Here is a 16,905-nt window from a genome sequence, read left to right as displayed (position 1 = left end):
CTTCAATTCTTAAGTATGATCAATAGTATACTATGGAAAGGGGGATTACAACGGGAAGAGTAACTTTACACAGATGAATACTGCCTCTGCCAGGTGATCAAAGAACAAACAAACCATAAACTATTTTTGAGTAAAAATACGGGAGAGATATAGGTAAAAATATAAGATGATTCCTTATCAAAGGGCCTATATCAACAACCCATATTTTGGTGATAAACAGGTGGTGGAAATTAAGGAATTTAGGCAATTCTGTATTGTTTGAATTTTTTACACAAAGAATGAACTGGGTGTATAAATAGAAAAAGTGCTATAGTTATTTTCTTTTCAAAGAGGAAGAAATATATGTATGTAGACTACTGCTTTGTAATTCTTTTTTTAAAAAATATATTTCTTTATTGATTTCAGAGAGGAAGGAGGAAGGAGAGAGAGATAGAAACATCAAAGATGAGAGAGAATCATTGATCGGCTGCCTCCTAAACACCCCCCCTACTGGGGATTGAGCCCGCAACCCAGGCATGTGCCCTTGGCCGGAATCGAACCTGGGACCCTTCAGACCACAGGCTGACGCTCTATCCACTGAGTCAAGCCGGCTAGGGCTGCTTTGTAATTCTTAAGTAAATTAGTATTAGTATACTCTTCAATTTGGAAAGACTTTCACCCAAGATTCAATTTCAATTATTCTTCAATGAAATTACAGTTTTATAATTACTAACACATTTTCTATTAACATCAATATAAAGGATACTGGATCTCCATAGATCAGAGTAAAGTATATGTAATATATAATTACCATATTTGAACTTACCATGTACTCTTCGCTTTCTTCTCTATAGTCGTCCAATTCCTTATCCAGACGAGAGAGTTCTCTATTGATCTCATCAAGTTCTGCTTGTAAGCGCTTGTATTCCTGCAGGCCAGTGTCAAAACTTCTCTTATAGACTTGTCTTTGTTGATCTGAAGTGATAGGTGGATATTCCCTAAAAATTGAGTGAGAAAATGACTATGTGCCCTTAGCAGACATAAAATCCAGTGTTTCTTCGTCAAAGATAATAAAGCTGATGGGACATGGAGAATGACCTTCTTCTTTTTGTAGCTGATGGGGAGAGGAAGGTGGGCTGCAAATAGTTCTCTTAAGAAGGATTATACTTTCTACATCACTGATCATGTTGTATGTGTCGTCGTTGTTTTGTTTTTTTTTTAATATATTTTATTGATTTTTTACAGAGAGGAAGGGAGAGAGATAGACAGTTAGAAACATCGATGAGAGAGAAACATCGATCAGCTGCCTCCTGCACATCTCCTACTGGGGATATGCCCACAACCCAGGCACACGCCCTTGACCGGAATCGAACCTGGGACCTTTCAGTCCACAGGCCGACGCTCTATCCACTGAGCCAAACCGTTTTCGGCAATGTGTCGTTGTTTTTTAATAAAAACTATTCCTACATAATTTTGGGAAATAAAGTTAAAAGTAATTTATGAAATTTAAGGTTCAAGTTATAAGAACCCCCTTATTCTGCATGTACAACACGATAATGCAACTTATGTTTAACGTCTTGGAACTGGTATTCTGGAACACGAGGCATGTTGTCGTCATTGCGGGGCCAGGGCAGTCCACTGGCAGCTGGCTATTTTCCGCTACCACCTACAGTTTTCAGACTGTTTGGGGTATGGGTTGTTGTTTATTTTTTATCTTGGTCTTGTTTTTCCTAAGTGGAAATAGCTTTAAGTCCTTTGATGATAAAAGTAGACTTTAAAATGTCCATGTATAAAAACGCACGCTTGTTGTACAAATAATCTGGCAATGCATTAAACTATGGAAAAAACCCTGGGTTTCTGTATCACTGTATCTCTCAATATACCAGCTGTTCTTTACATCTGAAGGTAATGCTATTCATCCCTAATCCACTGAGGAAATACTGAATTGTGTCACAAAACTACGGATCTTCTTAGCAATATGGAATTTCAGATTTTAGATCTAAGTCAGCCTAATACCTTCATTTTGCAGAGAGAATAAATTAAAGGATTTGCTCAAAAGGGAAACAAGAATTCAGAATTTCTAAAAGTTTTCATTTAAATATTCTATAAGTTAAACAAATATTTCACAGGTATATGGCTGAGCTAGGCCAAAAACTCCTAAGGAGAGAGGGGAAACGAGGTCTGACAAACACTCGTGTGTAGGGGATTTCAAACTATACCCACGCCACGCATCCCTAACACCTTGAGAAGCAATGTTTTCATCCATCACCATTCACACCACAAATGTTTCTGATTTGTATCCCATTCCTCATAATACTTGGGCATAAAAGGGCTACATCAAACACGAGAATAGCTGTGCTGATGGCCTAAAACAAAACCACTGACACACACACAAAGGAACTTAACCTCAATCTTGGCCAGAACACTAAATTGTTAACAACTGTATCAGAACTGTTTTCCAAAAATCCTTTGGATAAACTTTTAAAAGAATCCCTGGTGTCATCGTGGAAGCTTAAAAGTAAATGCCAAGGCAGAGCCACAGCACCAGTCTGGGAAATTTGTAATCGGTAAAATAAAGTTCCTCTATACTTGTATTTTATTTATTTAAAGGCCTTTCTTGAGTAATTATTGGCAAAAATAAGAGCCCTGGTGAAGTTTCTCAGCCATGCGTGGGGGCCGTGTAAGACACTATTACAGCCAAGCATACCCCCTCCATTGTCCATCTTTATTACGAACGAGTACTAAGAAAAAAAACATAAAAGACCAGTCTCCGGTCCTGGTTGGCAAAGAATGGAATTATACCTTCCACCCCAGTTTAGGATGCAACAGCTCCCAAATGCTAATATCAAATGTGCAGGTGGCCCCAGCGAAAGAGGCGGCGCGTACCTGATCCAGTCCTCCTCCAGCTCATCGCAGGACTCGCCGCCGGTCGTGTAGTCTGTCTCATAGTGGTCTTGCTCTGGCCTCTTGGACTTGCCCGCCCTTCTCTTTGTGGGAGCCCTTTTGGACGGTGTCTCAAAGTTACCATCGCTGCTGTAATGAGGCTGCCTGAAGTCATCCGCAGGGGACGTCACGGGAAGCTCCTGCACCACTTCGGGCACCCTAATACACAGGAATGACTTTTCAGTGATCACCGGGCACACGGCAAGCCTTTGCCAGTGCACTGTAAGCACGAAGAGCAGCAACAGTAGCTATTAGGAGCTCTGCATGTAGGTGCATTCACTCAAGCACCTACAATGCTCATGTGCTCAACACTGAGCAGACCCCCTAGTGTCCTGCGTTCAATGTAGCACCAGCTCAGATCCTACAAGAGAAGCTTTACGGTTCCTCTGTAGGAGGAGCCCATTTATAAACCTTTTAAGTGAAATGGTTCTAAGCTTTCATTTAATGTAGGCTGGTCTGGAAGACACGTTTACCTGACCTGTGCTGGGGATACACTCCACAAAAGGCTGTCAGGAAAACAACGGCCATGATTCCTTTCTACAGGTTCTTCGAGTTCCATGGCATGTGGAGTAGAGAAGAGGAATGAATGCACACGCATACCTACCTTTGGAAGCTGACTCGCAGAGACAGACCTTTGTAATATTAACGTTAGACTCCTTTATATCTATTTCAAGATATCTCAAAAAAACTAAAAATTAAAAACAACTGAAAAGCTTCATACAGTAATAGATGAAAAGGCTCATTAAGACATCTTTTGTAAAATTGCTTTGTTAATCCTGAAGCCACACGGAATGAATGGAACGGAAGGGTTACCATTACACTTATTTTTCCTTTTTAAATATATTTTTATTGATTTTAGAAAGGAAAGGAGAGAGAGAAACATCAATGATGAGAGAATCATTGATTGGTTTCCTCCTGCACACCCCCTTCTGGGGATCGAGCCCACAATCCGAGCATGTGCCCTTGACTGAAATCAAGTCTGGGACCTTTCAGTCCACAGGCTGACACTCTAGCCACTGAGCCAAACCGGCTAGGGCTACACTTACTTTTCTAATGCAATTGTTCAGGACCGAATCAGATTTTTCACTGCACATAATGTTTCAGCCACAAGCTTAAAGCCAAAGCCTAACATGGAGTGTTATCTACAAGGTTTACTCTCTTTCTACAAGGTTTACTCTCTTTTCTAGGTGATCCAGAACTGCCTGACTTTGCTGTCAAAGTCTAAAGGTGTGTATGTGTTTGTAGTTGGGGTTGGGGGTGGTATTTATTCCTTCTTTCTGAATTTATTCATGCTAGCATGGCTTTGTGTGCTAAGTTAATGCTACTTCTATTGGGAGGGAAAATGTGACTTTCTCCATGAGTCAATAATTAAACAAGTTCCTAGACACACTGCCAAAATGCCGGGCACTATGCATGCTTCTTGCTTTGACGTGACTAACAAAACCTTTAGCATTCATTGGCTTTGAGAGGCTGAGCGTCAGAAGGGAAGGAAACAAAAGGCAAGAGAAATTAGAAAAAAGAAGACATTAAGGCAGGCTTCCCCCTAATTTTTTTTATTAGTTATTGATATTATAAATCTTTACCTTGGAAGTTTTCCAACTCTCCTCTTCCCACACCCTTCGAATACTAAACAGTAACATACTTAATGTAGCATAAAAGCTAAGCACAAAATGCTTAGCAGTAAAAGAATATATAAATTTAAGAACTAGGGAATATGTATACTCTCAATAATCTCCTAACCTACTTCTAGATGCAAGTCTATTAGGTCAAAATCCACATAACCCAGAACAAGTAACCAGCTGCATACTTTCCGCAGTACCCAACTCAGTCTCCCAGGTCTGGAAGTCCCCCCTTTTGCAGCTTTTGGATTGTTTCTTTTTATTTACTTGTTTTATTCTCTCACACACACCCTCACATGCCTTTGCTGCTATTATCTTGCCATGACTCTCAATGTAGTTACTGTGCACTTTCTTCTGCCCCTGTTAGTCTGCAACCTCCATGAGAGCATGGACTTGGTATTCCCAGGGCAGCTGGCCCAGTACTGTGTGCATGGCAGGTGTTCAAGGTAATTACTCAATTAACATCAGTCACATGAATCCTGTTTTCTGAGGACACCCACTATCAATGGGGGAGAAACAATGCATAATTAATACCAGTGTCTTTCTTGATTGTCAGAATGATGTCGGTTGTTTTTCTGGTGTCCCTCCAAAAAAATGTGCACACACTTTTTTCTGATAGGTCAACTGATGTTTTTTTACTTCTCAGATTTAACTCATTGGAATAAATAATTATTCAAAATGTATATACATTTTTGGGGACACCCTATATATGGTGTTTAGAACTGTCACCATTATTGGGGGGAGTAACTAAGCCTTGCTAATCATAGAACTTCACCTTTCTGACCTTGGGGATGACAATGATCCAAAAGGCCAATCAGAATCTTTCCAATAGATTGATGTTGATATGCAAGCTTTGGGGGGGAAAATATTCCTTTTATAAAAATATGTTTTCATTGATTTTAGACAGAGAGGAAGGGGGAGGGGAGCAAGAGAAAGAGAGGAGAGGGAGAGAGAAAAGCATTGATTGGTTGCCTCCCACAAGCACCCGAACAGGGATCAAACCTAAAACTTTGTCATGTGCCCTAAGTGGGAATGGAACAGGCAACCTTTCAGTGCATGGTACAACGCTCAATCTACGGAGTCACACCTGCCAAGGAGGGATTTTTCTGATGGGAACATGGATAACCCATCCTGTTACAAGGGAAGTTGTACTGAGAATAAAGACAACATAGCAACAAGGCCCTGATATCTTCTGGGTCCCTGGGTATGCCATGCCTGACACAGACCCATCCTGGGCCTTAGGTGAACCAGTGAATTCCTACGACTTGCATAAAAGCCCTAACAGATTACCCGTCAGCCTATTTGCTACCACCAAAGAACAGGCTGTCTTATTTGTCGCCCTAGGGCAGCGGTTCTCAACCTGTGGGTCGCGAACAATGAAAATACATCCTGCATATCAGATATTTACATTACGACTCATAACAGTAGAAGAATTACAGTTATGAAGTAGCAACGAAAATAATTTTATGGTTGGGGGTTACCACAACATGAGGAACTGTATTAAAGGCTCGCGGCATTAGGAAAGTTGAGAACCACTGCCCTAGGGTGTCATCCTGCCTTGAAAGTTCTCTGTGGTGTCAACACTCAACTTCCTTGATTTATTAAGGTTAATTCACCCTGGGTGTGGACAGTATACTAGGGAGTGTACCTAACAGGGCTCTCCCAAATTCACTTAGGAAGGGTAAAGAGGCAACCATCTTCAGCTAATCCAGGATTAATTCTGACTACCTTGAAATTCTAACATATAGGACATAAAGATGAAGAGGAGCTAGACATGAGAGTATGTTTATGATTCCATTAAATAAATACTCCAATAACACGCTAAACTAATAGATGGTGATAGGCATCAAAATTGGGGGGGGGGGGGGGGAGCGGGACAAAAGGACACCAGAGGACCTTTTGGAGTGCTAGAGATGTCTCTCGGTGCAGTGGTGGTGACTTCATTGTTCACATCTGTGAAAATTCATCAGGCTGTATACTCAAGATTAGTGCTTTTTTTAAAAAATATATCTTTATTATTGATTTCAGAGAGGAAGGGAGAGGGAGAGATAGAAACATCAATGATGAGAGAGAATCATTGATTGGCTGCCTCCTGCACACCCCCTACTGGGGATCAAGCCGGCAACCCGGGCATGTGCCCTTGACCGGAATCGAACCTGGGACCCTTCAGTCCGCAGGCTGACGCTCTATCCACTGAGCCAAACCATCCAGGGCAAGATTAGTGCTATTTACTGAATGTACGTTATGCTTTTGGGGGAAGAAAATCTTAGTATTGAGGAACCATGGACCTCAGACACGATGCTCCCATTCCTTCTCTGCCTACCGCAATAGCAAGGAGGAGAGGTGCTCGTGGGTTCCTTGCACCTCAGGAAGCCTGAGGGAAAACATACTATGACTTAATGTGCATCTCTACCTCCACAGCTGATGCACTCCGAATCCTCCACAGCACTCAGTACTCTGCCACAGTCAACGCTAGACAATTTCTATTACTCCCCAGAGGCGGCAAGTTCCTTCCATCACTACCGCACACATCAGGGCTGCGCTGTGGGATTCGCTGTCACATTCGTATCCCTTAGCACCATTCCCATCCTCCCCTTCTGGGTTCTAAAATTAATCATCAGATTTGCATTGCCAAGACCTTCAAAAAAGTTCTAGGGTGTAGGTTGGGAGTATAAACTGGTACAACCATTATGGAATACAGTTTGACCACATCTATCAAAATGAAATACGCAACTGCCTTTAGTCCAGCAATTCTCCAGATACATTCACATATGTGCAAAGTGATAAAAGTGCAAGTTTATTCCCTGCAGTGGTTTGTAATCACAAAACATTGGGGGAAAACTGTGCATCAATATGGGAATAACAAAATAAGTTACTGCTGGAATATTAGGCAGCTATGAAATAGAACAGGAAACTCTTTGTATACCAATATGAACACTCTCCAAGATACAGTGCTAACAAGGCATTTAATATGCTAGTATTTTTTAAAGAAAAAACATACCAATATTCATATTTTTTTTAAAATATATTTTATTGATATTTTTACAGAGAGGAAAGGAGAGAGAGAGAGAGTTAGAAACATCGATGAGAGAGAAACATCGATCAGCTGCCTCCTGCACATCTCCCACCGGGGATGTGCCCGCAACCCAGGTACATGCCCTTGACCGGAATCGAACCTGGGACCTTTCAGTCCGCAAGCCGATGCTCTATCCACTGAGCCAAACCGGTTTCGGCACCAATATTCATATTTGGCCAGCATATTTTACTTAAAAATTACCTCTGGAAGGATATAAAAGAAACTGGTAATACCAGCTGCCTCCTGGGAGAGGAACTAGAGATCTCTTTTGTCCCTTTTAAATTTTACTTACGAATGTATTGATTGACTTAAGAATAAGTAAGATTTTTAAATTGTTCTAAATGAATTTGAAAATATTTTGGTTTTCATGAAAAGGGACAACATGTGGGAATGCCATGTAACCATGCAGGTCTTACAATTAATTTAGAGGCATAGCTGGTCACATGCATTATAGGTATTCATTTTGCATGTGTGAAAGCCCTATAAATCATCGCTCAAAACTTTCACAAGGATTGAATCCCCACTATGTACCTCTGCCCTAATAGCTTCAGGTGCTTTGGTTTTTGTTAAAATCCAAAGAGAAGGAGAACAGAGAAAATGCTCTTTCTCCCAATCATTCACGACTGGAATAAACAGCGAGGTTTATTCTGCAGACCAAAGCAACACATATGGAGTGTAAGGCAGCTGCCCGTCTGTCTCCAAATTCCATTCCCATAATCAATCTATCGCCTTCAAACTGCTTCCATAATTAACGCAGCTGCCGGTGTCACCTTACGGGGTTCCGGGTGCTCACACTGTGCACTCACAGTGGGTCCCACTAAATGAGGGTGCAGGGTGGAAAGAAAACTTTGGAGTCACAAAAAGTTTTCCAGCAGACACACCTGTGACTAAGAACAATCAAACTAACTAAAGGGAAGGTTTCTTTTTTTGGTCTACAAAGGAATTTGGAGTTCTAGAATTAAATATAGCAACACAGCTTATCATCCTTAGGCAAAAATGACATCCAAGTCCTTAATAATACTTCCAATATCCATTTCTCACTAGTTCATTAGAATTAGGCTGAATTAGAATTAGGCTTTAGGACAAACTAAAACCACAATGGGGATACCATTTCAAAAACCATAATGGCATACCAACTCTAGGCCAGAAACTCAATTCAAGGTTTTTTACACTGTATGTATAACAAAAGCTAGAGGCTTCACCAGCAATACGGAGGCTCTAGCACAGCAAAGGAGATATCAAAATTCCTGAATTCAAATGAAGCCTAATCCTATAAAATAAAAGGGTAATATGCAAATTGACATAAGGACAGAACGACCAGAATGACTAGTTGCTATGATGCACACTGACCACCAGTGGGCAGACGCTCAATGCAGGAGCTGCCCCTTGTGGTCAGTGCACTTCCCCAGAGTGAGCTCCACTCAGCTACAAGCCAGGCTGACAGCTGTGAGCGCAGCTGTGGAGGCGCGGGGAGCCTCTCCCGCCTCCTCGGTAGCACTAAGGATGCCTGCCAGCAGTTGCACATCCCCCGAGGGCTCCTGGGCTGCCAGAGGGATGTCCGACTGCCAGCTTAGGCCTGATCCTCTGGGGAGCAGGCCGAAGCTGGCAGGTGGACATCCCCTGAGGGGTCCCGGACTGCAAGAGGGCACAGGCCAGGCTGAGGGACCCCCCCCACCCCTGAGTGCATGAATTTTCATGCACCGGGCCTCTAGTAGTTTAATAAAAATATATGTGGGCAGGGTTGATCAATGACCAATCTCCCTTTCTACGGAGGAAAGAGTGAAGATAGGGAAAATATAAAATGAAGGCATTTTAACCAAGCGACTAAATTTTTTAACATTATGAAGGTTGAGGCATGAAGAAATTATTCTTTTTATCTTAACTCACCTGGGAACTTCAGCTTTTGAACTTTCCAGTCCTGAACCAGTACCTAGATAATGCCTAGCATACATCAAACCTGCAGATAACCGTTGGACTACCCCTAAAGGACTCAGGACGTTACCAGGCTCCTGATGCTCATCCTCCAGACTGCCTGACCTCTGACTGATAACTGTCCTGGACCAGCCTGAGGGCTAAGAACGCAGGACTGATTATTTTTAAGGATGTGACTTTAACTATAAGAATTTTTATTGATTGACTTTTAGAGAGAGTGAGGGAGAGAGAAACACTTATGCATTCATTGGTTGATACTTGTACCTGCCCTAATCGGGGATCAAACCTGCAACCTTGGCATAGCTGGACCACGCTCTAACCAACTGACTTACCCGGCCAAGGCTACCGTAAGAACTCTTAACTTTTCTTTCTTCTTTGGAACACTTCTAGGTTTTTGCCAAGATATGTTTCCAGCTTGCAAACTCTAAGACCCTTGAGTAAATTATTATCATTTATTTCTCGTCAAAGCTTCCTGATTTTTGTGTGTTTATTCAACACTCTAAATGAGATCTAATAATTATAGGCAAAAGGAGAGACTGAGAAATGCACTAAGTTGTGCTATCAATCAGTAATGCCCTTTTACCCACACATAAACTCAAAACCAGAACTAGGACAGAGAACCATATTCCTAGAATGAAAGAACCTAACCTACCTCTACCTATTAAATCATCAGGAGAAAAGCATTTTCAGCTTAGAAGAGGAGGACTCCACCTCACAGTCCCACCCTTCTTACCTTCCAAGTAACCCTAGGCATCCACCTACAATGCAAAGATCAGTCTCCAGCCTTTATGCAAACTGTTGGATTATTTTTTTTAAGGTAAATGGTACAAAACAGTAACAGATTTATAAAAGTGCAAGTATTCATGTTTTAGACTCAGAATATCAGAAGAAGCTGCTACTTACGGTGTTGATTTATAGGATGATTCTGGATACAGCCGCTTGTCATTCACTTTACCATTGGAAGAGTAGGCCATGGGACTGTACACTCTGTCCACGTAGTCCGAAGGCGGAGGAGGCATGTCTTGTGTGCCTGCAGACACGTTTTTAACCTAAAGAAACAGCCCCAAAGAGACACAGGTATTATTTAGCCTGTAATTTAAAGGGGGAAGAAAAAAACATATATAAAATGATCTAGTATTTACTGGAATCATCAAATACTAATAACCTGTAATGATTGCCTTGTTATTGGAGCCCACTGTCAAATCAGTATTTTGACAAACACATAAAGGTGCTCTTGCTAGTTTAACAAGTCCATAATGAATTACAAAGAAGAAGGAAAAAAACCAAGTTACCCAGTTTTCATCCTGGTGTGTTTAGGTGGAATAATTATCCCTGGCAATTGCTTCTTCCCCATATTAGGAAGACTAGTCTCATTTTATGTAGGTCAGGTCTGTGTTAGGGTGAGAATTTTCATTTCTAACAAGTTCCAAGGACCACACTTGGAACACCTATTAGCTAGGGCAAAGGACAACGGTTCTTCTTAACCCATTCACCCTAAACATGGACCACTAAAACCACAGAAGAAATTAAGAAGCGCAAACTGATTTCTGCTATAATTCTTTACTGAGGTTTGAGTATTCTCCCTCGACGTACATGCTCAATAGCACTATTATTAATAGCCTGTACAGTACAGTCCCATCGCTGCTGTCCCTCTCTGCTCTCCATAAGTGAATTTGTACTAAGAAGGAATATATATTAGAGATTATGCTTTGTTAATATGAAAGGTTTCCCACAGAACCTGTGAGAGAAAAATTTAAATATAATAAGTATGGACAATTAAATTCTCAACATTGTTAGAAGCAGACCCAACAAGCTTTAAATTTCACCTAAAAATCTTAACACATTACTTTGCAATTGATTAAAAGTAACTGCTAAATTTTGAGTTGTTTCAAAGTAAAGGAATAAAATAAAGCATGGGAAAACATTAAAAATAACTCCATAGGCTCTGGCCATAGCTCAGTTGGTTAGTTGTCCCGACAAGCGGAGATTGCAGGTTTCCATCCCTGGTCAATGTACATACAAGAATCAATCAATGAATGCATAACTACGGGGAACAGCAATTCAATGTGTTCCTCTCTCTCTCTCTCTCTCTCTCTCTCTCTCTCTCTCTCTCTCAAATCAATCCATAAATAAAATTTTAAAACTCCATAAACTATTTCTGAGAAAAAGAACAACTTTTCAAAATTAGGTAGGGTAGGACTACTTTAGCTTGGTGATGGCATCAGATTACCTGAGCTTACTCCAGATCTGCCAACTACAAGCTCTAGAAAGCCTCAGTCTGCTCATCTGGAAGAAATGCAGAAGCTTCTTACTTCATAAAGTTTTCCTGACAACTAAGTGACATGACAAGGTATCACATTTAGCACAGTGCCTTTATGAACACAGTAAAAACTCGGAAGATGCTAGGTTTTGGAATTAAAGTCATTGGATCTAAACAAAGAACTTTATAAGTATTTGACTGTGACAGCAGACTTTTCATTGGATTATTGTGCAATTATGCATCCTAGCAATTAAGTTCAGTATCAATACAGTGTATTTCCTTGCAACACACCCGCCTGACATCTTGTTTCCCAGTGTATTTCCTTGCAACACACACACTTGACATCTTGTTTCCCGTTAAGCATAGCACTACAACATGACCTGTTCTTTTCCTATCACTGCACTATCACATTCCGAAATATTTATTTACCCAGCCCTCTAAGGCCATGGAGGTCTTCTTGATTGTTTAATAGTCCTGTGAGTCAGAAAAGAATGGAATCATTTCCTCCTGAAGTGGAGTTTGGCAGCAACTGGGAAACCGGTGGGTGGGTTGCGGGGAGTGTGCTTAGATCCCACCACAGGGGGCGCGGGTGGGAACCATTCTTGGCTCCCCAGATGAATTCCTCAGGACTTGACAAAGGCCTATTCTTATTCTGGAGACTTCAGAGTTTAAAAAGACTTCCTTTTCTTTAAAACCCATTTAACACTCCAGGTTCTTTCCCCTTCAAAACTTTAGCAGAGACTCAAAGCTTGGAGATTTCCTACTGACTCTAACAAACCAGAAACCAAAACTTGACAAAAAGGTGCCTGGGTGTCCCAGTAGAGACTGCTTACTGCCTGGAATGGAATGTCCTTCCTCCTTTCTTTGCCAGCTAATCCTTAATTGGGCTTCAAGTCTTGGCTCACTACCAAGGAGTAGTAATGCCACTACCTCCTGGAGGCCTTCCACCTGTGTCCCTGCTGGGTGAGGCATCTATCTGTCCTCCCATCTCCTCAAGCACCTGTGCACACAAACCTCCCACCCACCACAGCACTTACGCACTGTGGGAACAATTGTTTAGACGCAGCATAATGGCTTGCTCCCATATCTCTGACTTCAGTAGGCAGTCGACTGTTCTAAAAGCCACCACTGTCTGCCTACTTACAATGTGCCAGATACTGAATTCATGCATCATTTAGTAGCCACAACCTTAGAGGTAAATACTACGATTCCTTTTTCAGAAATGAGGAAGCATTGGTTCAGAGAGCCAGACAACTTTCCCCAAGACCTATACCTAGTAAGTGGTAATGTGGAATTTAAACACAGGGCTCTCCCCGAAAGCCTCTGCTGCAATCCACCACCTCTCCCTGGGCAGTCTCCTACCTTCTCTTTGGGTCTCCAAAGCCCAGCACAGTACCTGGCACAAATCAGGAACCCAGAGTTTGCTGCACAGAGGTTATCTCACTTACTGCTGCTCTACATTGTGTATATCCAAACATCTTATTAAATGAGCTGCTCTGTGCTGACCTTTATCTCTTAGCAGGACAGGACTAACTTGTCCACTGACTTCACCCTCCAGCAGGTCTTTGGTTACTTTAACCTTTTTTATATGGATGCACAAAAAATTCCAAGGTACTGTTTGTTTTGGCAGAGCTTATACTAAAATTGGAGTAATACAAAGAAAATTCATTATTAGCGTGGTCTCTGCAAAAGGATGGCATGCACATCTGTGACAGGTTCACATTTTTAAAAATCCCCAGCCAAGCATGTCAAACACACAATGCAATAGACAGGTGATGTATATACAATTGTGTGCTTGAAATCTATAAGATGATATTAACCAATGTCCCCCCAATAAATTTTTTATGTATTATTTTTATTGATTTTAGAGAGAGAGAGGAAGAGAGAGAAACATCAATTTGCTGTTCCACTTATTTATGCATTCACTGGTTGGTTCTTCTATGTGCCCTGACCAAGGATCAATCCTGCAACCTTGGTGTATTGGGACGATGCTCTAAGCAACTAAGCCACCAGCCAGGGCTCACCCCAATAAATTTAATTTTTTTAAATCCCCATACAGACTCATAGAAGAATAAGAAGCAGACCAAGTCCTTAAAATGAGCTTAAGGATATAGAGGCAGAGGTAACATATATTTATAAAATAAAGAGGAAGGTCATTCTTTTCCTTTTTACACTTCACTTTTTCTGAAAAAAAGCTAAAATGTTACTTTTTCTCATAGTACCCATGCAAAATGAGTACAAACCTGCTGCTTTGAAAAGACAGGAGAAGGAAGGGGGAAGACCCAGTGTGGAGTGACCAACTATTAGTCCTCAACCTGTGTAGCCTATTAGGACAAAAAGGATTTCTGAGCTTCACGGTATTATTTTTTTAAAATACATTTTATTGATTTTTTTACAGAGAGGAACGGAGAGGGATAGAGAGTCAGAAACATCGATGAGAGAGAAACATCGATCAGCTGCCTCCTGCACACTCCCTACTCGGGATGTGCCCGCAACCAAGGTACATGCCCTTGACCGGAATCGAACCTGGGACCCTTGAGTCCGCAGGCCGACGCTCTATCCACTGAGCCAAACCGGTTAGGGCTTCACGGTATTATGGATAGGATCCCCACCCAGTCAGCCCACAAGACTCAATGATGTAAAGTTGTTTAAAAAAAAAACCAAAACCCACACAAACAAAATCCCATCATTTTAATAACTTAAATAAAATGTGTTTAAAGTTTTAGAACCTGAGAAAAACTAGGCTTAATTCTAAGCAGCAAATGGTGAACAGTTTTCCTCAAGTACCTTGAGGCAGCTCTGAGATATTAGGGGCAGAAATGAAAACACAAATTAAGAAAGACTTGGCTCCTACTAAGGACTGAGAGGAAAGAGAAGTCTGAGAGCCAGTCATTCCAGAAATCAAACGCTGCATTGTTGCTCTGAAGCACAGAGGAGCCTCAGAGACTATCCAGTGCCCCTCCCTCCAGGGCCTTGCAGTGGGAGGAGACCCACATGAAGGCGGAGGGGAGCTGCAGGCAGCAGAAGCCCACCCGCAGGGCCCAACCAGCTTCCCTTATCTGGGATCTGCTGGAGGAGTCCTGGTCCCAGTGGCACCCACACCCCACATACAGACTGTAAAAGGGAAAGATAAGACAACAGGAGGAAAGGCACGCTGAGGAGAAAGACACCTGAACAACCAAACAAATGACTCAGACTCACTCGGGAGACTACATTCAAAAAGGACAAGCACTCACACCGACCTTGTTTAAGGAACATGAATAATTACTTTAGGGTGAGACACAGGAAAAGTTTTACTAAGACATTTCAATCCAGAGAAGAACAAAAGTGTTTCTGAAATGTCAATGTGAAATAAATTCAAATGGAATCATTTCAAAAGGTCTTCACAAGAGGTAATTATGAGGACAAAATTTTATTCAAAATTTAATTCTACTCATTAAGAAGAGTTCTGATTATGCCACTTGTAGGGGGGGAAAACACACCTTTATAACCACATCTAACATTCCTTGGAGAATTTATGAAAATATCCTAAATCCCTGTGGGGTGCTAAAGGGAGAACAGAGGGTGGCTCTATTCAACCCTCCTCCAAACCCTGTCAGCACTGTGCCTTCCAGCCCGGGGGGGGGGGGGGGGGGGGGGGGGGGGGGGAGACTGCCGTACTCAATCCTGTGTGGGAAGGCTATTGACTCATGCCCAGCCTCCCACCCTGAGCCTTCTAAGTCACAGATGGGATTAAAAATACAATGTTCTAGGGCCCTTTTAAAGAAAATCTTTTCTCCCTCAAAACACAGTTTGGGGAAACCATTTCTTTCCATGCAAAGCTACTTCATATGCCATCTGGAATTAGTACAAGCAAAAAGGAGATTTTACAGCCATTCCCCATGTTTCTTTTCATCCCGTCTTCATTCCCAGTTCACAGAAGGGAAAAAGAGGCAGGCTCCACCTGCATCCAACTCACGTAGCAATCTGACAAGTCACCTGCCTCTAAGAACAAGAGGAAAGTTCACCTGTTATGTGTTTATGACCTGTCTATTCCTCACCACTGCCCGAGTAGATACAATTATCTCCATTTTCAGATGCGGAAATTGAGACTCTACGATTAAATTAATTTGCTCAAGGTCACACAGAAGGTGATGTGGTAGACAGGGGATTTGAACCCTAGTCCACTTGGTGCCAAAGGCCAATGCTTTCTCAGGTAACAAACTGCAACCTCAGTGATTTAAATATGGCTTGAGGTGCCTATCTAGTCTGGGTACTGATTAGTCCCTGTGACAAATGGAGTCAATCTCTTTGCCTCAACTCCTCACCACACCCTAATGAGATGTGAGGTGAATCCATTTTGAAGAGCCTTACTTGCCTTTTAGAAAAATTTAAAAGCAGCTTCTCACACAAAATTACTGTGAATCTGTGCTTCAGTCACCAGGTGCCTTTGTTTAGGTCAGAGTGTAGAAACACCACCCTCAGAAGGGGAACAGAAGGGCCTTTCCTGCTTGGTAATTATGGTGGAGAAAGAACAGACATCAGAGGGAGGAGTCCCTTAATCTCAAAGTACCATCTCCAGTTTTACAACCTGCGTCCACTTTCAGACCAGTACGTGGCCCAACTTGTTTTTCCTGTTCTCTGAGATTATACTCACAAGATGCTCCCCCAACATGAGCCTCAGAACTGCCTCTGGAAAGTTCCTCAGACTTCTCTCCACCCTGGGCCTCCTGAAAGTGGATGTCCCTAAATGTGCTAATCCCACAGGTGAAGAGCTCCTGGCCCAGGCGTGAGCCTGTCTGATTCATTTTCTGTTGATCAAATGGCACTGAGGAGTTAGCAAATACAATGTCCCCAACCAAAGTTCATGCTGCCCGTTGGGAAATACTAACATATACCAACAAAGATGAATTCTGAAACTCCCTAGGAGTCAACGAATTGTTAAGAGAGCTTTGGAAGAGAGTGAGCTGGAGAAACCTTATCCTCAGTGAGTGATAACATTCAAGGCCTCCTTGCTCTAGAAACGGAAATCCTGGTGCAGACTGTATTTTAATACTCATGCACCTCACGCCAGGGCTCCCCAACAGGTATGCCACAACGCCCGGAACACCTTCGTT

At 42.0% G+C, this 16,905-nt stretch overlaps 1 protein-coding gene and 1 non-coding gene across 9 annotated transcripts in view; one reads left to right on the top strand and one right to left on the bottom strand.

The window, feature by feature from the left end:
* OCLN (occludin) overlaps positions 1-16,905 on the bottom strand; it is a 43,549-nt gene that overhangs the window by 6,238 nt on the left and 20,406 nt on the right. For 6 of the 8 annotated variants that reach the window (XM_036307871.1, XM_036307870.1, XM_036307873.1 and 3 more), the window contains 3 exons: positions 10,453-10,598; positions 2,866-3,081; positions 806-977 (listed from right to left, as the gene is read on the bottom strand). In XM_036307871.1, coding sequence (XP_036163764.1) covers positions 806-977; positions 2,866-3,081; positions 10,453-10,598 — 534 coding nt within the window. The other 2 variants (XM_036307875.1, XM_036307877.1) reach the window with 2 other exon arrangements.
* LOC118657163 lies at positions 13,426-13,537 on the top strand. The gene has a single exon (XR_004967895.1). It is a non-coding gene; the product is annotated as a U6 spliceosomal RNA (small nuclear RNA).

The sequence above is a fragment of the Myotis myotis genome, unplaced genomic scaffold, assembly GCF_014108235.1.
Source record: "Myotis myotis isolate mMyoMyo1 unplaced genomic scaffold, mMyoMyo1.p scaffold_m19_p_5, whole genome shotgun sequence".
NCBI lineage: Eukaryota > Metazoa > Chordata > Mammalia > Chiroptera > Vespertilionidae > Myotis > Myotis myotis.
Note: the sequence above shows the minus strand (reverse complement) of the source record. Positions and strands in the feature narration are given on the sequence as shown.